This window comes from Myotis lucifugus, unplaced genomic scaffold (genome assembly GCF_000147115.1).
Source record: "Myotis lucifugus unplaced genomic scaffold, Myoluc2.0 scaffold_294, whole genome shotgun sequence".
NCBI classification, from domain to species: domain Eukaryota; kingdom Metazoa; phylum Chordata; class Mammalia; order Chiroptera; family Vespertilionidae; genus Myotis; species Myotis lucifugus.
This window is the reverse complement of record NW_005871342.1, coordinates 122422-145949: the sequence shown is the minus strand read 5'-3', so window position 1 is coordinate 145949 and position 23528 is coordinate 122422. Positions and strand designations below refer to the sequence as shown.

The 23528-nt window shown below is 36.2% G+C and overlaps 1 protein-coding gene across 5 annotated transcripts in view; it reads right to left on the bottom strand.

The window, feature by feature from the left end:
* Nucleotides 1–21445, bottom strand: part of RNF19A (ring finger protein 19A, RBR E3 ubiquitin protein ligase) — a 39336-nt gene extending 17891 nt beyond the window's left edge. For 4 of the 5 annotated variants that reach the window (XR_002831969.1, XM_023763615.1, XM_023763616.1 and 1 more), the window contains exons 1-9: nt 20661–21445; nt 16464–16672; nt 14497–14641; nt 13686–13848; nt 10188–10302; nt 9559–9720; nt 6449–6662; nt 4451–4594; nt 3587–3876 (exon numbers count right to left, since the gene is read on the bottom strand). Coding sequence is in view for 4 of the 5 variants with exons in the window: in XM_023763615.1 (XP_023619383.1) it covers nt 3587–3876; nt 4451–4594; nt 6449–6662; nt 9559–9720; nt 10188–10302; nt 13686–13848; nt 14497–14641; nt 16464–16672; nt 20661–21334 (2116 nt within the window). In the remaining variant the exon portion in view is untranslated. Of the gene's footprint in view, nt 1–1678; nt 3877–4450; nt 4595–6448; nt 6663–9558; nt 9721–10187; nt 10303–13685; nt 13849–14496; nt 14642–16463; nt 16673–20660 lie in introns of those variants that run through there. The other variant, XM_023763614.1, reaches the window with a different exon arrangement.
* Between the last annotated feature and the right edge of the window lie 2083 nt (nt 21446–23528).

Here is a 23528-nt window from a genome sequence, read left to right as displayed (position 1 = left end):
ATTAAAAGGAACCATATAAAACCAAAAAACTAACATGCATATATGCATAACCCAGGGACCCAAACCATAGTGCAGTGCAGGCCTGGGGGCAGGGGGTGGTGGAGGGGGGTCATTGAAGAAAAAAGGGACATCTGTAATACTTTCAACAATAAAGATAAATTTAAAAGAAATAAAAATGAAAAAATAAAATGTAGCCCTGAGAATCTTGATCATTCTGAATAGAAAGGCAACATGATCTAAAGAGCAGGAATTTGGGCATTTTGCTCCCATGTCATGTAGGAATTAAAGCATCACATGATGGTTTTCAACATCTATTTTATCTTTTGGTGATCAAAGTTTATATTTAGCTAGACAATATGGTATGGAAAGTCTTACATATTTACTAGTTAACACAATTAGCCAAGAAAATAAAAGCAATGGATTGTGTACATTTAACATAAAGAGCTAACTAATTCAGTGCTCTGAAGGAGCATTTGTACTTTTAAGACAATCGAGTTAAACTGATGTTTTCCATAATGAATAACAGGTTGTACTACTATAATCTTTGCATTCTTCTTCCTCACTATCTTGTGATTTTCCCCACAGGCCTTAAGAAAGCAAAGTAGAAAGGGTTTTACCAGATTTGGTGAATTAAGGCCTGTCTTGAACCCTGTCCTCTTGTTCTAGGCTAGTCTGGAGTTGAGCTCCATGGGAATCTGACTTAGTCCTAAATTAATCCATGGTTGAAGAACCCCTGGGAGATGAAGGAACTTCTGAAGCCAATTGAAAGTTCTAGTCCATTTTAAAACTGAGACTGAGGTGGTACTGGTTGGGGGTACAATCAGAAGAGGGATGGGGTGAACTGAATTGCACTGGCACTTTTGCTGTATTCCTCCCAAAATCATTTAGCTTCCCATTTAATCTTTAGTTTTTTATAGAAATGTCAAGAAGGCAGTCAACATATTCATACAGATTATTTTCATGAAGTATTAATTCTGAAACAGGAAAACAGAAAAACCACCTGTGCATTTTTTAGAGGCTACGAGAATAGAAAGTGATTACAATTATTAGCCTGTATTTAACTGGCTCTCATTTCATAATATAATGTTGCTAGAGTAGAATCTCTTAAAATAGACTTATAAGGTCTTTTTACTTTTCTGTTAAGATAAGGATTATAGTACTTATCTCTTCACAACTTAATAATAGATCAAATCTATTTGCTTTCCAACCAATTTCCTTTTTAAAAAAAAATATATTTTATTGATTTTTTACAGAGAGGAAGGAAGAGGGTTAGAGAGTTAGAAATATCAATGAGAGAGAAACATGGATCAGCTGCCTCCTGCACACCCCCTACTGGGGATGTGCCCGCAACCAAGGTACATGCCCTTGACCGGAATCGAACCTGGGACCCTTGAGTCCGCAGGCCGACACTCTATCCACTGAGCCAAACCGGTTACGGCCAATTTCCTTTTAAAAATGAAATTATTTTGATGAATTAAGCAACTCCTTTCTGAAGGAAAGGCAGGTATTAGACATGAAGAAAGGTTTCTAACAACTGTTTGCTGATAAGTTCAGTAAATGCTTCTCTTTGGGCTGAGACCAGAATGCAGAATTATATCAATGGCTTTCAATATTTATGAATAATGATCACATGGCAAATGAATATTCCTGTTCTTATAAAAACACTTACGCAAAAACCGTAGGCAGCAATACATTAGTATTTACATTTATTTTATGTATGCAGTATACACACTCACTATTGAACAAAATTGGAATGCAAACAAATATACAAATACCATAATAAGCATTATCAAATAAAATAACTGGCACTAGTGTTATAAGCATAGTAATGAATGGACCTGTGAGAAAAAGTGATGTCAGAAGACTGCAGCCCATGGCATTTTTCTTTTTATCAAAAGAAAATGCTCAGTAGCACCATAATGGTAATACTTAAAAGAAACATGTAAGATGGAACATTTTAACTGCTATCAGTGAGGTTAACCTGTTTTATTTAAGTGAATTATACAGAAATTTAACAGTACAGGCAGTATTTTGGCCAACTTCTGTTTATGTCAGCTGAACATCTTCCATAAACAAAAGCAAAAGAAAATAAAGCCAGCCGTACGTGGACCCCTCCTTGGTACTTGGTACAAGCTGTACCGTACTTTGACTTTATGAATGGAGAAGATTCGCATGAGTTAAAAACTGAGGTTAGGCGAGTTATTCACTAAAGCCTGAGTGTGTCTTTGGTAGGCTAATACTTTTTCAGCATTGTTATTAATCATCATAACATTATCTAGCCTGTATTCTCCTACACAATCCAAGGCGGCTAGAGAGGACATTATGGAAAGTAATACAGAAAAAATCCTCAAATAACTAGACTCTTAAAATCTAGTCTATACCAAAGGCACCAAGAATCAATGGGGTGCAAACTTCCACTTAGTGAAAGGTGACTTATTTGTAATACTTATAAACTAATGGAATTTTTGTTTTACAGTTTTATATATCTTATTTGGTGCTGTCAGTATACTTAATTACCTACCTTTATATTTCTATGATGGCATCAACAATATACAAGATATATAGAATACCAGGTATTTCTATTTCAAAGTTGTGCAAAAAATTGCCACAATCTTGGTCAAAGTGTCTAAGTATCCAAATGGTAGCAAATGGGCTGCATTAAGCTTTACATATTCACATTGCATATGAAAAAAAATTTATGCCCAGTTATGAATAGAAATGTTACAAAGAGTATCATATACTGAGAGTAACCTGCAAGGTTCTTAAAACAGTATCCCTTAGTGGTTTCAATAAAATGTCATTAACCACTTAACCCTAAGTCTCAAGTTTTCTTCACAAGAATGCTATAGAACTGCATTAGTATTTTATATTGATTATAAATTAAGCCAAATTTGTAAGTACACAAGTATGTGCTTCAAGCAGTATTTTGTGGCAAATGCACAAAACATACTTCTCTGAAAGGATCATTGTCCTTACAATAATGCACTATTAAAGCCTTCATTTCATAGTTTGGTAATTAAGATCCACATGAAACACAATGCCTTGCTGAATACAGAAAATGTATCTGCATTATGACTATGTAACTTGGCCTTTGCTGGTAACTTGAAACTTAAAGTAGTCACGTGTAGTTCAACCAGCTCCAAACAAGGTTGCTCAGTGGTAATTATCCTGCAGCATTTATAGGCCTAAATTTCAGTCTGAATCGCAACTTTTAATTCCATTGTCTGATGTGGGTGGTTGTTATTTGTTTCTTTTAGTGCATCATCAAAATATAAATCAACATTGGGTTTTATTCCATTGTTACCGTGTTCTCCAGCAATGGGATTCAACTGCAGCACTTCTGAACACGAAGCAGTTTGGGAAAGCACAGAAATACTGCACTGATGTGGGGAATTTTCCAGGCGGTCGTTTTCTACCTCAGGAAGAATGCTAACAGTAGCAAAACGGGCGTGATGGTCATTGGAACCATGGCTACAAGACGTTTTCATGCTTTCTAGGTCAGAACAACTAAATTCAGAAAAGTGACTAGAGTGGGAGTCTGCTACAGATGGCATACTGTCACTGAGGGATGGAGCCTCAAACTCACTTGAGTTCGTGCTTTGTTGTTCCAACAACTGTGCATCCATGTCTTCTCTGGTCTCATTTATCTTCATGTTACTCTTTTTCCTCAATTTACCGCTTTTTGATTTCTTTCCTGTTGTTGCTTCTTTGGACCACTTGGTGGCACCGGATTTACCTTCAGGCAAGCCATTGGATGAACCACTAGGATGACTTCGGGTGGCGCTGCCATCCTCCACACTGCTGCTTCCACTGTTGTGCCTGAATTTGGATGGCTTTGATTCAATATCTACTTGCACCTCCATACTGTTACCTTCTCTGAAAAATAAGAGTAACCAATATATATTTTTAACTTCCTTTTAATTTTTATTCAGATGACATCAAAGGGGAATGGGTGTCTATGTGAAAAATTCAAAGGCTATATAAAAGCTGCCAGAATAAATTAATGCAAGATACATTCTACTAAAAAAAAAAAAAAAAGCCCTGTGTGAAATTAAAGGACTATAATACTGTTTCAATTGAAAGAAAAACAAAATAGAAGCAGCTACATAAATGTACTTGTTTAAAGTGTACAACTCAGTGCTTTTTAGTATATTCAGAGTTGTCATCAATGACTGCTGCCCTAACTTCAGAACATTTTCATCTCCCCCCCCCAAAACCCTACACCCATTAAGCAGTTTGTACCCATACTTCCCTCTCCCAACACTGGCAACCACTAATCTACTTTCTGTCTCTACGGATTAGCCTATTCTGGACATCTCACTATTTTCTGTTCCCAGAGAACCTAATAGTTGATAACCATTATTCATGACAATTCTGCCTAATGATAGGGATAATTCTTTTTAAATTAATTTTTAAAATACTTCTGACTTTATAACAATTCTTTCCTTACTTGTCCAATGGGATGTAGGAATTCAGAATGGATCCCGCCATTGCTTTGGTGCTGGCATTATCACTAACTGTTCCCAAGCTGACCGTGCCAGATTCTCCACTTAGACTGCACCGTTCTTTCTGTACATCTGCTTGTACTTCCAACCTTAAGAGGGAAATACCAGATAAAAACAGAAAATACATATGACATCAGCACTATTATAACATGTATCTTTTTAAAAATATGTTTTTATTTTTTTATTTTTTTAGAGAGAGAAGGGAGAAGGATAGATAAAAAATTTGATGAGAAACATCAATTGGCTGCCTCCTGCATGCCCCCTACTGGGGATCAAGCCTGCAACCCAGGCATGCGCCCTGACCAGGAATCAAACCAGTGACCTCTTGGTTCATGGGTCAATGCTCAATCAATGAGCCACTCCAGTAGGGCTATAATATGTTTCTTTCTTTTGTTTGTTAATCTCCTCACCTGAGGATATTTTTTTGTTGATTTTTAGAGAGAGTGGAAGGGAGGAGGAGAGACAGAGAGATAAACATCGATGTGAGAGAGACATCCATTGGTTGCCTCCCGCATGGGCCTGACCAGGCTGGGGATTGAGCCTGCAACCGAGGTACATGCCCTTGACCTGAATCGAACCTGGGACCCTTCAGTCTGTGGGCTGACACTTTATCCACTGAGACAAACCACCTAGGGCATAACATGTATCTTTAAGTAATTCAGTTAAGAGCCCTAGTAACAAGCTATTTTAGAAACTACTATACACATTATTTTTAAAGTTTCTTTTTATTTGATTATTCAAATTCTACTGCAGTGCACTGAATAGTACCAGCGGTCCAAATGAAATGAGAAAAATTAGCTGTCTGCCAAGTAAGGTAGCAACAGAACAGCACAAAGACATAAAGGGGTTCAAGTTAAATATGCTATATTATTTTCACTCAGGATGTGGCACTTTGCTTGGCATGTTCAGTGCAAAACACAAATACATTAAAAACCATTCTTCATGCCCTGGCTGGTTTTGTTCAGTAGATAGAACGTTGGCCTGCGGACTCAAGGGTCCCGGGTTCGATTCTGGCCAAAGGTACATGCCCAGGTTTCAGACTCCCTCCCCAGTATGGGGCGTGCAGGAGGCAGCCAATCAATGATTCTCATCATTGATGTTTCTTCCTCTCAGAAATCAATAAAAATATATTTTTTTAAAAAATATTTTTTTTAAAAACACACAAAAATCAAAAAACCATTCTTCATGAAAGATCCTGGGCATCTATATGTTAAAAATGGTTCTATAAATTTAACATCTGAGTCTTTAAAAAAGACATAATATAGATCACTATAACTTAAGAGTTTGTGCTTAAAAGCAAACTACCTAAAAATAAGTATGACCAATTTATCTTTTAACTCATGTACTGTCTACATTTTAAAAGAAGCTAATAAACATAGGTAAAGAGTAGCGAGTAAAGAGGAAACAAGGGAAGATAAAAATGCTTTAATTTCTCCTATTTAGAGATAAATAGGAGAGACTTGGTAAAAGACTTGGTGAGAATGAAATAAGCGTTAACTAAAAGCAGACGCTCCCAGCCTCAGTCAAGCATTCCCGGGTATCCTGACTCCCCACTCCCTCGGCTCTCAGCCAAGGTCTCATTTCCTAAGCTCCAGCTGCTGCCCCCTCCAGAGACCAGGGCCACGCCACGCACTGCCCTTACTGTGCCCACTGAAGCAGCCCCACCATTCAAACGTAACATCTGACAAAGGCAGCAAAAAACATGGCAAAATTATGTCTTAGACTTAATTCTACCTCATCATAGGTATATTCTTACAGAAAATCCAAACAAGTAAAAATCTCCTTACTCACTGTTTACCAATAATTTCATTTCTTAGCATTACTTTTTTCAACCCTGACACAGTAGGGAAATATGTAATCATGTTCAAAATTCTCCTCATCAAGTTAATAATCTGTAGTTAACAGAAGGCAAACACACAACAAAACAAAGCACATTTTCTTACCTGTTGAAACAGTTGACCATGGCACTTCCTGACAGACTCCCCGTTATGCTGGCTCCAGCCAGTGCCATGGTGCTGGCCGTTTCACTCAGGTTGTCCCGAATGGCTCCTATCCGATCCATGTGGCTTCCACTTGCACTCAAGCTGCCAGTCAGACCACCAACACTTCCCTCCCCTATACTCGGGTTGTGTCTTGCTTCTGCTACTGAAGTTGTGTCTAAGTGCAAATATTTCAAATAAATTAAATAAGTATAATTAATTACGTCCCTCTTAAATTCCTCCATGATTTCAGATAGGGCATTTTATCATATAAATTATAAAATACACACAAGAATAGAAAAAAATGTCTGAGGTAGGGACACAAGTATGGGGTAAGAGTAAAGGGAAATATCTGAGAGAATAAAGCTGGATTAACAACTGGCCCTCAGTTTTAGATAGTCACTTTTTTTTTTTTTTATTCTCACTCAAGAATATTTTTCCATTGTCTTTTAGAGAGAGTGGAAGGGAGGGAGGGAAAGGAGAGGCGAGAGAGAAAGTGAAAGAGAGGAAGAGAAGCATTGAAGTGAGAGACATTTCAGTTGGTTGCCTCCAGCCCTGCCCTGGGCTGGAGTTCAGACCTGCATCCCAGGTATGGGTGCCCTTGACCAGGAATCAAACCCAAGACTCTTTGGTTTGTGGGCTGATGCTCTAACTGCTGAGCCAGACTGGCCAGGACTTTTTTAATCCAGAAGATTTAGGAATTCTATAAAAAAAACCTGAGTGTTGAAAACTTAAGCTAACGTTGGAGGAAAATTATGTGACAGTTTTTAATAAGGGTGTCATATAATGAGTTTATTATTCGCTAGGTCAATAAGAATGAGCCAAAGTTGATATCTAGATATATTCCATGGTTCCAATTGTCTACAAAGTACTACAAAATCTGATACTATATTTCAATCTTACAGTACTTTTCACATGCTTTGTATTGACAGATTCGTTTATTTGCTCCAAACTGGGTTCCTATTACACTTACCCAACACTGTTCTAAGCACTGGGGACACAGTGGATCAAAAAGACAAACACTCTGCCCTCAAGAATCTTATATTCTAGCTGGGGAAAGCAATAAATAAAATTATATAATAATAAGTGCTATGAGAAAAAAATAAAGCAGAGTAAAAGGGAGTGAGAAAAAGGCAGCGAGAGTGATAAGAAGTGCGTGTGCATACCTGTGGGCTACTTCAGATAGTGTGATCATAGTGTTATGTTTTAGAAGGCCTCTCTGATAAGGTAACATTTGTAGAGACTCAAAGAAATTGATGGAGTGAGCCACAAAATTACCTTTGGGAAGAGTAAAGCAGGCAATAGGAATTTCATGTTTAAAAGCCTAGAAGTGGAAGTGTACTAGGCACCCTCGAAAACATCATGGCGGTGGTATAAAACAGGAGAATGACAAGAAATGAGTTCAGAGATACAGCCCAGGACAGATCACGTGGGGTTATAAGGACTTTGGATTTCTTCCTCCCAGTATAGTTACTATAACTGTATTGAGGATAAGAAAGACATGATCTAAGTTCTATTTATTTATTTATGTTTTTATTGATTTCAGACAGGGAGAGGGAGAGAGAGACAGAAACATCAATGATGAGAGAGAATCATTGATAGGCTGCCTCCTGCACGTCCCCTACTGGGAATCAAGCCCGCAACCCGGGCATGTGCCCTTGACTGGAACCCAACCTGGGACCCTTCAGTCCGCAGGCCGACGCTCTATCCACTGACCCAAACCAACCAGGGCTGAGTTATGTTTTAGAAGTATCACTATGGCTGCATAGTGGAATAGTGAGTGGAAACTGAGAAGCTGCTGGATCAGTTAAGAGGCTATTATGATAGTCCAGGAAATAGGATAGTAGTAGCTTAGATTAATAGAATAGCAGTGGGGAGGGTAAGAATGATTAGATTATGACTAAATACTGAAGAAAATAGCAGGATTTGCTGATGGATCAGATGCAGTGTAAGAAGGGAAGAGGAGGAGTCATCATAAGTGAAGGCTTTTAGCCCAAGCAACAGCAAGAATGGAGAAGCCACTTAATAAGGGGAGGGTGATGGAAAGAACAGATTTTAGAGTGAAGAGTTTGGTTACAGACAATTTAAGCTTAAAATTCTCATCAGACATTCAAGTGTAGATTAAAGAAAAGAGATGTACAAGTGTGGAGTTCAGAGGGGAGTTCTAGCCTAGATACAAATTTAAGAGCAGTCAGTCTATAAATTATTTAATAGATGAAAATACCTAGGGAGTGAGTGTAGATAAAGAAGAGAAGTCTGAGAACTGAGAAACTCCAAAATTTAGAGGTTGGGAGAGAAAACTGAACCAGCAAAGAAGACTGGGAAGATGTGGCCAGGAGATATGATGAGATAAATACTTTTCCAGAAGACAAGTAAAAGAAATGTTTTAGAAATGAGGGAACAGTTTACCAAGTCAGGTGTACTCTTATATTAAGATGAAAACCAAGAATTGACCACTATACTTGGTAACACAGAGGTCTGCTTTGTTAGAGTGGTAGAAATCAAATTCTGGAGTGGTAGGGACTAAAATCTGATTGGAGTGAGTAGTTCAAGAGGGAATGGGAAGTTAGAAAGTGGACGTTATCTTTGTATATTTGCCTGACAAATTTCTATAACAACTGCTGGACTATAAAACATGTGCATGCTTTAAGGTTTATTAACTTACACTTCTACTGGCAGCACATGAGGGCCTTTTCATTCTCCAGTTCTTGTTCTAATTCATTTTTCTTTGAATAACACTGGGTTGATACTTATTTGCCATCTGTATTTCTTCTTTTATGAACTGTATTACTCTTCATATCCTTTTCTTACTGATTTGCAATGTTTCAGGCAAATTTAAGATTAAAATTCTAGAATTTCTATGACATTATGTTTCCACTAGAAACTATTCCACCTTCTTTCATCCGTTCACCTCTCCTTGGCCGTTTATTTCCTGATGTACTTCTAGATGAATACTACTGGGCCCAGTGAAAGGAGGGTTATGGAAATTCTGACTTGCATGTTGTCTACAGCCTCCCCCTACTTAAACTATTAGTAAGTACATTAATTTCCCTTCCTTTCCTTAAAGGACTTACCTACAGCTGTGTTATTTCCACCAACGTTGATATCATTTTCATCATCAAATTCAATCCTGACTCCTTTTCCATTGCCTGCTGAGACTCCACAACCTCCACTTCGACAGAGAGAAATTGGAACAACGCCATAGACATAAGCTAACATAATAGGAACACCAATACCTAAAGAGAAATTATATTAGTCATTATAAACCAAAAACTAAATCACAGAAACATGAGTTGCAGAAAGTCTTTTCGAGAGACGGTGTATAGGAGGTAAGTCCAAAAGTGGATTTACCTAGCTGTTTAGAGACACAAGCAAATTCAAAGGTTCTAGCCTTTCAGGTGGCATACATGAGGAGGAAAAAGATGTAAACCTTTTCCAGTGCCAGGGTTCTAAACTGTACTTGGGGGAGGGAGGAAAGGGTGTCTGCCACTAGTAATTACCAACTACCCCATGGCTGGGCTCTGAGTCTGTAACACCTTAACCAAATAATTACTAAATAAGAGGCTTTCAGTAGGTTCAGCTTAAATGATCTTAAAATAAGTAACTTCTTTTACATTCAACAATATGTTTTATTTGAACATCCTCCACAAAACTTAAATTTTATAAATTCTGAGGTCATTAGTATTTTTAAGCATTTTCTTACCTACTGTTACTGCAGCTACAACTGGAGATACGATTACAGACAATGTTACACCACCTGCTATGGCCAAATTCCGTTTGTGCTTGGAAATGTCCTTGCCTTCATATCGATTGTGAATCTTGAATTAAAAATAAACACAGGGGTGAGAGATTAAAGAGAAAATATATTACATACTTATGTAAATGAAACAGACCCACATTTGCTAGAAGTTTAAGGCGATTATCTCTTGTAACTTCATAGTTAAGTGTTTTGATTCAAGGTCAACATATTCTTACATAATTTGCTCCTTATTAATTTGCTTACATAATAGAGTGATTTAATAGATTTTGTACTTTGTGTTTACAAGTAGTTGTAATTTTTCTGAAAAAACAGTATAATCATGTTTTTAGCAAAAAAGGCATTAAAAGTATTATTTCTAACATAGCTATGAGTTGGATGTTTGACTAATAGGATTACTTTTATGGAATTTAGCATTCCACAGGTTTCCTTACAAATAAGCATCCCTAAATAATAATAATTGGCTCATAAGGGTGGTTTCCACAACCTTTTTAAAAACTGAACTTCAGCCGAAACCGGTTTGGCTCAGTGGATAGAGCGTCGGCCTGCGGACTGAAAGGTCCCAGGTTCGATTCCGGTCAAGGGCATGTACCTGGGTTGCGGGCACATCCCCAGTAGGAGATGTGCAGGAGGCAGCTGATCGATTACTTTTATGGAATTTAGCATTCCACAGGTTTCCTTCCAAATAAGCATCCCTAAATAATAATAATTGGCTCATTATATTAAAAAAAAAAACAAAAAAAAAACTGAACTTCAAAAGCAGTACTAATAAGCAAACAACACTAAATAGAATCAATTTTTCCTCAGATCCCTTTTTATGAAGAAAAATATTACCAAAGACTCAGGATCCTGGGTTTTCATTTATAGCTCAGAATAAGGGGTAGAGAGAGAAAAAAAGAGAATAAACTATACTGTCAGAAGACAGGTGTTGGATCTACTTAGCTTCTTTGTACTGTAGAGGTGTTACCAGACAAAATTTAGTATCATTATGAAAGTGGCTTGTGAGATATATGTACTTCGGGAAATAGCTCAGTATCTTTATTCTCATGTTTGCAAGGGCTAAAGCAAATAAGGAAATTTTCCCTTGTTTCAAGACAGATTCAAGCGGCCTCAAAAGTGTACAGGTAGTCTCTCAAATAAAGTATCTGACTTATAAACAACGTGAAGCTTTAAGAAATCTATTCTTATTATGTGGTTATTTGGGAGGCTCTGAAAGTACAAGGAGTATCATAGCATGTATTAAACAGTGATAAAGCTGGGGTGGGGAAGTGGGCAAAGCATACATTGACAAAGAATATTTCTATTTCCCCACCAAATCCTGTTTCCCAGCACTGACTGTATGTGCCCAGGGAATGGGCCTCTACATTTTCCTAAACGATCCATGTAGACAGAGACTGCAGACCTTCCCAAAGTACCTTTCATTATTCTTCAATTCTGCAACCAATTCCTGCTGCTCCTCACTCCTACTCCTGAAACACTTAGCACTGAAGCAGGGAAAGCCAAAGCTAAAAACTGATGGAGCAGACTTGGAAAGGCAGGCTGCCAGGGGCAAGGAGTCTTCCAGAAAAGTTTGCATCCTCAAGCACCAATGTTCAATTACAGTGATCACATCATCCCGTTAGTTCTGGTTCAACTTTATTTTTTTACTATTTTGTAAGGCTCAACTTTTAGGTACTTTATCAACTTAATAGGTTTTCCTGGGCTGGTTTGTGTCCCTGAACCCCACAGAACATTATTTCAGTGGAAAACTAATTCATCACCTTGCAACCCTCTGAGTACATGTTTGAAAAAAGACGACTTGTGACTGCACCTCAGACTTGCACAATGAGGTAAATAATCTCTCCTCTATAAATTATTTGTAGATGTGTGCAGTGTGAGAGTCTCTCTTTTCCTTCTGCTTCAAAGTATCAAATAAACAGTTTTGTTCTCAGCAAAGCCATGCTTTGGATAATACATAAAAAGTTATTACAATCAGCTATTATGTTTGGGACAATTTAAGTTTAGTTACGTCAATCTTCTAAAATAGACATTTGGCTCATAAATATGTTTCTCTTCTGAACCAAAGCTAATTTAAAAATAGTATGTTTTGTTATTTTTCTGATTATTACAATAATATATGTTGAATATAAAAAAAGTTGGCTATTATATGGAAGAGGCTCAGCCCTGCCTTGAGTTTGGTCCTAAAAGTCAGAACTATAATTAAACAAAATAATTTAAAGAGAAACAGATCCAGACTCAACCTAAGAATTTCCTAACAAGTACAGCTACCTGGCAACAGAATGGGCAGCCTCAGGAGCTGGTGGTTTCCCATCAATGAAGTACCCAAATGGCTAGACTGAAATTTATCAGGGATCTTACCTACAGAATTTGTGCATCTGGGTTTAAATCCCAGCTCTGCTTCTTTCTGTATAATTAAGATAAATTACATAAACCTCAATATTCTAACACATAAATTGCTGTGAGGTTAAAATGAGTTGAAGTACATAAAACACCTACCACACAGTAAGGACTCCCACCCTCCTTTTAAAAAATCCTATACTTTGTTCTGCTTAGCGTTAGATAATTTCTAAAGTTACTTCTCAATTCTGAGATTCTATTAATTTAGATAGCAGCAAACTTCTTTGTCACTTCATAAATTATCCCTTTAACCTTTCAAAAAAGAATTATTTGTATTGGTGCTTGGACTTTCACAAAATTGTTAACAATCTACAACAAGAGTATTAATAGCAACAAACTAAGGGGGAGAAAAAGCTTTGAACTGAAGTTGAAAATAATTAAAAAACTGCTAGTTATTCTTTGCCTGAGGACATGTATTATTTAGCCATTAACTTTTTATAGACTTGACTATACAAGGATATACCCATGAGAAAAACGGACAGGTGTGTATTTGTTAGTACTTTATACTTAAAGTTCATTTACAATGAAAATGTACTAAAGATTTCCGATTCAGATAATATTAAAACAATTCTACTTTTAAACATCCATATGAGCTTGCCAAACACTAAAAATTTATTGCCTTATGAAAAAATAGTAATTGTTTTATAGTGAAGATACTGAAAATGACTTAGTCTTTCAAAACAAAATAAAACAAAAACAGTCCTAGTTAGTTTGGCTCAGTGGATAGAACATTAGCCCGTGGACTGAAGGGTCCTGGGTTCGATTCCAGTCAAGGGCTCGTACCTCGGTTGCAGGCTTGACCCCAGGCCTGGTTTGGGCATGTGTGGAAGGCAACCAATTAATGTCTCTCTCTCACATCATGTTTCTCTCTCTCTGTTTCTGCCCCTCCCTTCCACTCTTTCTAAAAATCAATAGGAAAAATATCCTCAGGATGAGAATTAACAAAATAAACAAAACAAAACAAAACAAAAACAAAGCAAAAATCACCAACCCTAAACCTAAAGATTTACAATAGATAATGAACTAACAAGGAATTATGCATCTTACCTTGCGGCCCACGTATACAGGAATACCAATAATCATTGCAGGGATAGCAATGCCAGCTATTAAAGCAATTCCTACAGGAGCACCAACGAGTGTTCCTAGCTGCCACAGAATTTTCTTCTTTCGGCTCCAGGGTTTCTTCCCCCAAAAAGTACATCCTGATGGACTAATGGAAAAAATTATAATGTTCTAAGCTGCAAAATATCACAACAAATTACTACAATACAGTAACGTAATCACTATAAAAGACTTTCTCATACTTAGAAATAAGATTTTCCCTTTCTTTAAAATGAGTTCATTAAAAGCCAAAAAATCTTAAGTACCACCATAAATTATATTTAAAAAATATTGATAAGTGGGATTTAGTTTAAATATCTATCTCTAGACTTCCATTAGCCTCAAAACCTGAGGTTAGTTTTTGAAGAGTATATTAATATTAAAAAAATGCTTATTTTATCCATTTTAGATAGTTATCTGATTACATCATAAACTCACACTTCAGCCTAAATGAGAAAATTTATACATGAGAAAATTAAATGGAAAGATTTATGACCTAGCATGATTACATGGGGTATTAAATACTAGCTTTCTAGTTAAAAAAAAGGGGTGGGGGGGGGAATGTTTTCTATTTTTGACTAGTTATTAATCCCAAATGACTAACACAATAATATGGTTTCTTTTAAATTTATGTAACTAGAATAAAAAAGACCCCATAATCCTGTTTAAAAATGCTTAGAGTAACGCTTTAAAAAGTCATTTTGTCTTATAATGTAAAATGATATTCAGATGGAAATAGCTCCTTCAATATACTTACCTTAGATAATGTAAATCTGAGATTTCTTTCATACACAACCAACAAAACTCACAACCACAGACAGCACATGTCATGTGATTACAGCTCCCATCATTCATCTTTATTATATAAGCAGCACATCGTGGACATGGCTTTATATCATCAGCTATTGGGAAAATAAATAGACATGCTTAATATGTAAAATTGGTCTAAAAATAACAATTTCTATTGAATAATCAATTGTAGCACTGCCCCAAAAAATTTATCATGTACGCAGGGGTCCTCAAACTACGGCCCGTGGGCCACATGCAAATACAAATATTGTATTGTTCCCGTTTTGTTTTTTTACTTCAAAATAAGATATGTGCAGTGTGCATAAGAATTTGTTCATAGTTTTTTTTTAAACTATAGTCCAGCCCTCCAACGGTCTGAGGGACAGTGAACTGGCCCCCTGTTTAAAAGTTTGAGGACCCCTGTTTTAAGAAATGGTCAATGTTTTCTAACATGGCTGTACCGTTAGGAGCGGGCCTAAGCCAGCAGGTGGACATCCTCCGAGGGGTCCCAGACTGCAAGAGGGCATAGGCCGGGCTGAGGGACCCTCCCTCCCCCAGTGCACAAATTTTTGTGCACGGGGCCTCTAGTTTATTATAAGCCAGGACATGTTTCAAACTTACAGATATAAGTATTATTAGTATCTTCATTTTGCAGACGAGATAAGTAACTTGTTCAGGGCCACACAGAGACTAAGTGGAGAAGCTGGGATTTGAATCCAGACAGTCTGATTCTAAAGTCTATTCTCATACTCTGCAACTGTGTGTCCTGTAACCAATAAATACTCATCCGCACTTAGAGACGAGGGATAGCATTTCCAAGTGGACCACTCAATGGCTACAGCTGACCCTCCAGAGGACAGTTTAGGTATATTCAGGTCCTCTCTGAATTATTTCTGGACCCTTAACTACAAATTATTACTAATGTTTGAGTTCTACCCCAAATACAAACAAGTCAATCAGCAAACAAGCATGAAAATCCATGTACATTCTATAAAGTATTAAATGTTGAATTTAAAGTTTATTTAATTTTAAATGTTTAATTTTAAATTCAACTTTAAATGTTGAAAAAGACTTTTTTGTAGCATAAAGTACATAACTATCTCAATACACTGCTGGTAGGAATATAAATTATTTTCTTGACAAATTTCTATATTTTCCAAGTTTTTTCCTATTACCTAAGTAGGAAAAAATGAGAATTTTTCTAAAAATGATTGAAATTCCAATAAACAATGAAAATTCTATATATGTAAAAAAGTTTTTTTGAAATTTTATTCAAAAAACATTATGATGTTCAGAAAATTGCTTATAAATTTTGAGATTTATGAGATGCATACATTGCTCATACATAGATCGATCCTCGGGTAATTTCTAAACTGCTAGCCAAAGGCCCAAAGTTCCTAATGTCCTCCCCACTTAAGGTATGACTTTGAATCCTTGGTCCTGAAATTGAATGAGACATCTTTAAATAAAAAATGTATTTCACAAAAAACAAAAACAAACAAACAAAAAAAAATGTATTTCACAAAATATGATACTGTTTTTAATCTGTAACTTTGTGATATTTACATAATTAGAAGCAATCTAAAGGTAACATATTCAAAATTAATATTTTATTAAAAATACTTGCTAAGCTTTGCATAAAACACCTTTATAAACAACAGTTTTGGACCATGTTTTGCTATCAGTTACTATAAATCATCATGACACCTCCTTTTTTGTGTGTGTGTTTTGTTAATAAAATCTTTCCAATCTCAATACCACTATCTTCCATAGGAAAGAATGAGTGCTTCTGGAACAAAACTGTTAACACATGAAGACACTTGTGAAAAATCAAAGAACAGGTGAGAACAGGAACGTAATATTGTATTTTTTACTTAAAATAACTAGTGTTCTATATGTGTCAAATATTTTATTTAAAAAGTTAGACATAAGTACCTGCTGCTCCAGACTCCTGACTGTAACTAATGGATGAAGAACGGATGGTTCTCAGGCGTAAACTCTGGGCTCTCTCTTGCCGAGCAGCATCACAGGTCTGATTTGGGTGCCAAATCTGTTTACAGTGGTAGCAAAACTCTGTTCCACAGCCTTCTCGCCCACAAGTTAATTTTGGACAGCTAGCACATCCAAATGCTATCACAGCATATCTTGAAAGAAACAAGAAAAACAGTTTAAAACGTGACATATAGCCCTAACCGGTTTGGCTCAGTGGATAGAGCATCAGCCTGCGGACTGAATGGTCCCAGGTTCGATTCCAGTCAAGGGCATGTACCTTGGTTGCGGGCACATCCCCAGTAGGGAGTGTGCAGGAGGCAGCTGAATCAATGTTTCTCTCTCATCCACAAGTTAATTTTGGACAGCTAGCACATCCAAATGCTATCACAGCATATCTTGAAAGAAACAAGAAAAACAGTTTAAAACGTGACATATAAGAGATATTCATTAAGTAAAAATATTATCCAACTTAAATGCTATTCCTGAAGAAGCTTTCTATTTATGCATGAGCAAACAGTTATAAGTCCTAACATTATCTCATCAATATAAAAAGAGGGGAAAAAATAGATAGTTCACAAATGGCATATAAATGGCTAAAAAGCATTTTAAAGTTCAATTTTAACTTCTAACTTGCAATTTTAACTAGATGCCAAATTGTATATATAATCTAAACTGCATATACAGTACAAATTTTATAAAAATTCTATTAAATTCTATTGTGTGCACAGAGAAAATACCAGAAGGAAATACACCAAAAATCTTAAAGCATTTTCCCTAGTATTAGGGTTTTAATTTTCTTCATTTGTTATATTTACAATTACTTGCTACTTTTCAAATCAGAATGATAAAAAAAACTAGCTCTAGCTATTTAAAAACATAACTATAGACTAGCAACACCCATCAGTTAATGACAAACTGTGCCAATTCATACATTTGATGATTATCTTGTATTTATACATAAATTCTCATATTTTGCTTCTAAGATGCATGGTAAAAGTGGTCTTTGGTACCAAAAGTATACACCCTTGAATTGCTCAATCAGAAAGTGTGGTGGGTTTTCTGCTTCAGATAAAAGACTGAGAACAGTAGATTTGTGACTAGCCCTAATACCTATTATCTGAGTTAATATTTTTGGCACTTTAAAATAAGTTCTGGGCACTACTGGGCATTTCTCCCAGAGAAATGAAAATTTACATTCACACAAAAACCTGTACACAAATATTTACAGCAGCTTTATTTGTAATAGCTTCAAATGGAAAACAGCCCAGATATCCTTATTCAACAAGTATATGGTTAAACAAATTATAGTGCATATATACCATGGAATACTATCAAGAACAAAAAGAAACTAACTACTGTACATTTAACACCCCACATGTATCTCTGGAGAATTATGCTGGTGAAAAGAATAAATCTGAAAAAGTGACATACTGTATAATTCTAATTATATAACATTTTGAAGTGATGAAATTTTAGAAATGGAAAACTGATGAGTGGTTGCCAGCGATGCAGTGGGGAAGGGAAAGTAGATACATTTATAAAAGAGCAACATGAAGGATCTTTGTTGTCATGGAACTGCTCAGTACCTTGACTATGGTGGTGAATACATAAACCTACAGGTGGTAAAATGGTATATAACTACACACACACACACACATAAACAAGTAAGTACAAATAAAACGGGAAATTTGGCAGTTCTATCAATGCCAGTATCCTGGTGGAGATACTGTTTTACAGCTTCGCAAAATGGTGCCATTGGGGCAAACTGTGTAAAGGATAAACAGGATTTCTTGGTAATATTTCTTACAACTACACATGAACTGACAAGTATCTTTTAATTAATTAATTAATTAATTGTTAATCCTCCTGAAGATATTTTTCCACTGATTTTTGGGAAGAGTGGAAGAGAAAGAGACAGAGAGAGAAACATCGATGTGAGAGAAACACATCAATTGTTGCCTCCTGCAGGCTCCCCCACCCCCACACACCAGGGCCTGGGCCAGGGAGGAGCCTGCAACCAAGGTACATGCCCTTGACCGAAATCGAACCTGTGACCCCTTGGTCTGCAAGCCAATGCTCTATCCACTGAACCAAACCGGTTAGGGCAGTGGTCGGCAAACTGCGGCTCGCGAGCCACATGTGGCTCTTTGGCCCCTTGAGTGTGGCTCTTCCACAAAACACCGACTTCTGAGAATGGGCCACGAAGTTTCAATAGCACTGTACATGTGCGCCCACACGTGGTATTTTGTGGAAGAGCCACACTCAAGGGGCCAAAGAGCCGCATGTGGCTCAGGAGCCGCAGTTTGCCGACCATTGCCCTAAAGTAAAGTTCTTGTATAAACTAGAATCTGTGTCAGCCCTATCTACTGTGTTCTATTAGGTTGATAGTATTGGTATTATCTATTATGACATACTCAATCAACCCAGCACAAGAGAATACACCTATTCAGTGACCAGAGAGCTTGTACCCTTAGATTTATTGTCTTAACCTCTTCTAGACACAGGTACTGATGTTTAAGTCTCCTTTTCATTTGTTCCATCATGTTCAGACTTTTTCTTTTAAAGATATTAAACACTAAAGGAACCTATTAAGTACTTCTTATCCTGGGGTCCCATAAATGATCGTTAGAAAGCCAGATCAAAAACAATATATAGACATGTTCCTCACTATTTGAATTCTCACTATAGAAGTATTTACTACAATGATTTGCAAGTAGTTTTTTTTTTAATCTAAAATTTGCTATGCAAGTTGAAATCTACTCTAATGAATGTGAAAATATGGTGCAGAGTTCCATGGGATCAAAAGTGATACACTCATATGTAATCTATTCCTCTGTCTCCTGCTCAAGTTATTTAAAAGTATTGCTCATTATCCCTATTTTCTTCCCATCTTTTTCTTTAGAGTTTTCTACTTCATGGGTCCCACAGTTTGCTTCTGCCAACCTTGAAAGCATAGCCAACATTGGCTCAGTTTAGACAGTATCATTAACATATTATTTTGTTATTTATGTTATAGTACAAGCTCCCTGCAGTTATAGGGAGAGCATAATTCAATATTGATACTGAGTAGTCTCTGAGTTCTTCATACACAATTAATAAATTCATAAAATGTTAAATAATTAGATAATATTTCTAATGCTTAATATTACACAGAAATCCCTTGTGGATAGTTAAGTGCTAGTGATACCATGGAAAATTAGTTGGGATTTGCATAGGCTGAAAACATATTACTTTTCTCATATATAATTATAAAATATAGGCTAGATGCAATCTGAAAATTTGCTACTCAACAAGCTTTTAATAAAGGATATGATTCAGAAAATGAGTCCTGAAATTGTCATTTGATAAATTCAAATTCAGCCTTGTCTCTGAGATTATACACAGATAATCTTGGAAATTCTCGTTTTCCCAAATTCTTACTTATAGATAATCTCTGGTTTGCTAATTGTATGCTAAACCATAACCAGTGTTTACGGCTTTTATTATTCTTGAGGAGCATATGACTATTTCTTCCAATTCCGACAACTGTACATAGTAAATGCTCTATAAATAGAAGCTGCTATTGACATAATAAAATATATAAGCAAAGTTATCTTATTTTAAATGTTGGTAAAATGATATTTGTAATTTAAAAACTTGAGGGAAATGAAATATATAACCTCTTGGTCTTGAGACTAGCAAATACTTATGCACACCAGTATGAACACATCACACTGTGACACATATTAAAGTACCTTTCAAAAGGGTTATTTCAATTTATATAAATGACCTCCCCCCACCAAAAACAAACAAAATCCCTGATCATTTCACCTATTACTTCAAAATAAAAGTTCTCCAAATGGATGGGGAAAATCAATTTTGCCCACAACTAGATCTTGCATTCTACCACCTTAACCTTTTCTTCTGAAAAAATGTGTTAAGTGAATATGTGATGGAGACAATATCAAAATGAGTAAGATAGGTGTCTTGCTTTAACAGTGAACACTGCTTGACACATGGTATGCACTTAACATATATTTGTCTACTGAATGAATTACCTAACATGTTAAGATTTTTCTTTTGAATAAAAGTCAGCATAATTCTTATTTTATCCACAAAGAAAAATATTAATTCAAGAAAAATCTAACAAAATCTTCTTACCCACAGTCTGGAGCTGGACACCACCTACAATCAGGATCTCCAACGAGCCACCGTCTAAGCATAAATTCTTCATATTTTTCCATCAACACATCATCACTTAATATCAAGCGAATATCATGGGGATTAAACCGTTCAGTACATTCTGGGCAACTGATATTAACTCTACTTTCAGAAATTTCTATCCTCAGATATTGTCGTAAGCAATCCACACAAGATCTATGATGACAAGTCATTATCTCAGGAAATCTGTCTTTAGAATGCCGCAAAAGGCACAAAGGACACTCTATAAAGTCTCCAATTTGTTTGTTGATGGAGGTCAATCCATTGTCAGAGGAGGTATTTGTAGAGAAAATGGAGTTCTTATCAGTACACATTTCAGAATGTATACTTTCAATACTTGCAATTCCATCCACCCCGCCATTTAGCTCCCTTGATTTACGTTTGCTATCCTTTTTCCTCCGAAACAAAGAGCCTATTGAAATTCTTCTTTTCTTGGGTGCCTTTTTGACTGAAGGCAAGCTCACGGATGAAGCAGAAGACTGAAGATCTCGATCTGAACCCATTTGCCGATGTAAACTCATGTCTAAAATGCTCATTAGAAGTGAGTCAGGGTCTGTGTTTACACACAGCCCTTCATTATATTTAGAGATAAAACTTATTTCTTGTTCTTGCATTCAGATTAAGTCATGATGTACGAAAATCCTACTTGGTTCCTTCAGAGAATTCTTGAAAGAGTTCGATTTACAGAAGACTGTTATCATAGATGTTCTGGAAAACAAAACAAAACACCAAGATCATTTAATTGTATATTCTTAGTCTACAGGTTTTTAAAATAAGCTTAAAAATTCACTACAAAATTTCAAACAAGTATGTTCTTAACCATTAGTTTTGTTTTGTTTTTTAAGTAAGGCTAATTTACTGAGTAGTCTACAAGAGAATATAAAACCAATGCTAAAATAATAAGGACATTCTCTAATCTTAGAAGGCTCTAGATTTGAACTGAACTTATTAAATTTTTTATCATTAACTATCAGACCTCAATGATTCCCCACTGATTGAGGAGTTTTTTAAAAAATGGACAATAAAATGCACGTGTACATACAAGGACTGAGTGCAACTTACACAATCTTGAAGAAAAATAAAGTGTGTGTTGGAGGGGGAGTGCTCTTATAATGCCAAGTATAATCCTATATAATAAAAGGCTAATATGCAAGTAGACCGAATAGTGGAACGACCAGTCCCTATGACATGCACTGACCACCAGGGGGCAGATGCTCAACGCAGGAGCGCTGCTCAGCCAGAAGCTGGACTCATGGCTGGCTAGTGCAGCAGCGGTGGTGGGAGCCTAAGGCATCAGTCAGACATCCCCTGAGAGCTCCCAGACTGCGAGAGGGTGCAGTCCGGGCTGAGGGACACCCCCCCCCCCCCAGTGCACAAATTTTGTGCACCGGGCCTCTAGTGATTATTATAAAGTTACAATAATTAAAAAGACAGTGTGGTACATCACAAGGATGAACACAAAGACCAAATGAAAATAACAGTTACGATACAGAAAATCCAACATGTATATCCCACTTGATTTATGTCAAAGATGACAATGCTAAGCACTAAGAATAGCTTTTTCAAAAACAAAACAAAACAACATAGTACTGTTTTACTGTTTGCCATCTGAGAAGAGAAAAGAAACTTGACCTATAGCTCACCCATACATAAAACTCAATTCCAGATAGTTTGTAATTCTAAATGGGATCAGTAAAACCGTAAAGCTCCTAGGAGTCCATAGAAGAGACTATTACAATATAAAGATTTATTGAATAGAACATATGAAAGTGCTTACCATTAAAAAAGGACTACTAAATTTGATACAATAAAATCAAGAAACAGTTTTAAGGGAGTGAGAGAAGTCATCTGCCACATAGTACTAACAAGGACTAGTTTCCAGAACATGGAAAGAACATTTACAAATCAGTAAGACAAAGCAGACAATCCAATAGAAAAACGGGCAAGGGACTGCACAGACGCTTCACAAAAGAATAGGGAAAAGTGCTCAACATCATTTGTCATTAGGGAAATACACATTAAAGCCATACTGAGAGACCACTATACCCAGTAGGATGGCTAAAATTCAGACTGACATTTCCAATTATTAGTAGAAATGTGGAGTGCTAGTGGGAGTAAAAAATGGAACAAGTACTTTGGAAAACTGTTTAACAGTATCTACCAAATTTAAACATATATATATATACTTTATTGTCCTTTTCTACTTCTAGAAATGAGAGCACAAGAGAAATAAATGCATACATGCATCCAAGATATGCATAACAATATTCATAGCGGCATTAGTTATTATAAGCAAAAGTGTTGAACACAACCCACATTTCCATCAATAAAATATATTCACACTCCAGTATACCAGAAGCAATGAAAATGAACAAAATACTCCTATACATAAAACAAGAAGGAATCTCACACACACACAAAAATGTTATATAATTCCATTTATATAAAGTTCAAAACAAGCAGAACTAATCTATGATGCCAGAAGTCAGATTGTAGTTACCTTTTGCAGGAAGGCAAAAAGGGAACTTTTACATGTGTAGTGGTTACCAAGGTATGTTCAGTTTGTGATAAAACACTGACCTATAAACATGATTAATGCACTTTTCTGGATGATCATTATACCACAGTTAAAGGTAAAAAAAAGAAGCAACTTCTGATATCCACACATATTCTGGAGGAGGTCATATTGATTTCCCAACACAAAAATCTAGAAAAAAATTTACTCAGGAAAACTTTATTCATGTCCATCAGTTTATATTTTCCCATTATTTGCAGTATTCTCCATTAATTGTGAAGAAAATTCTGCCA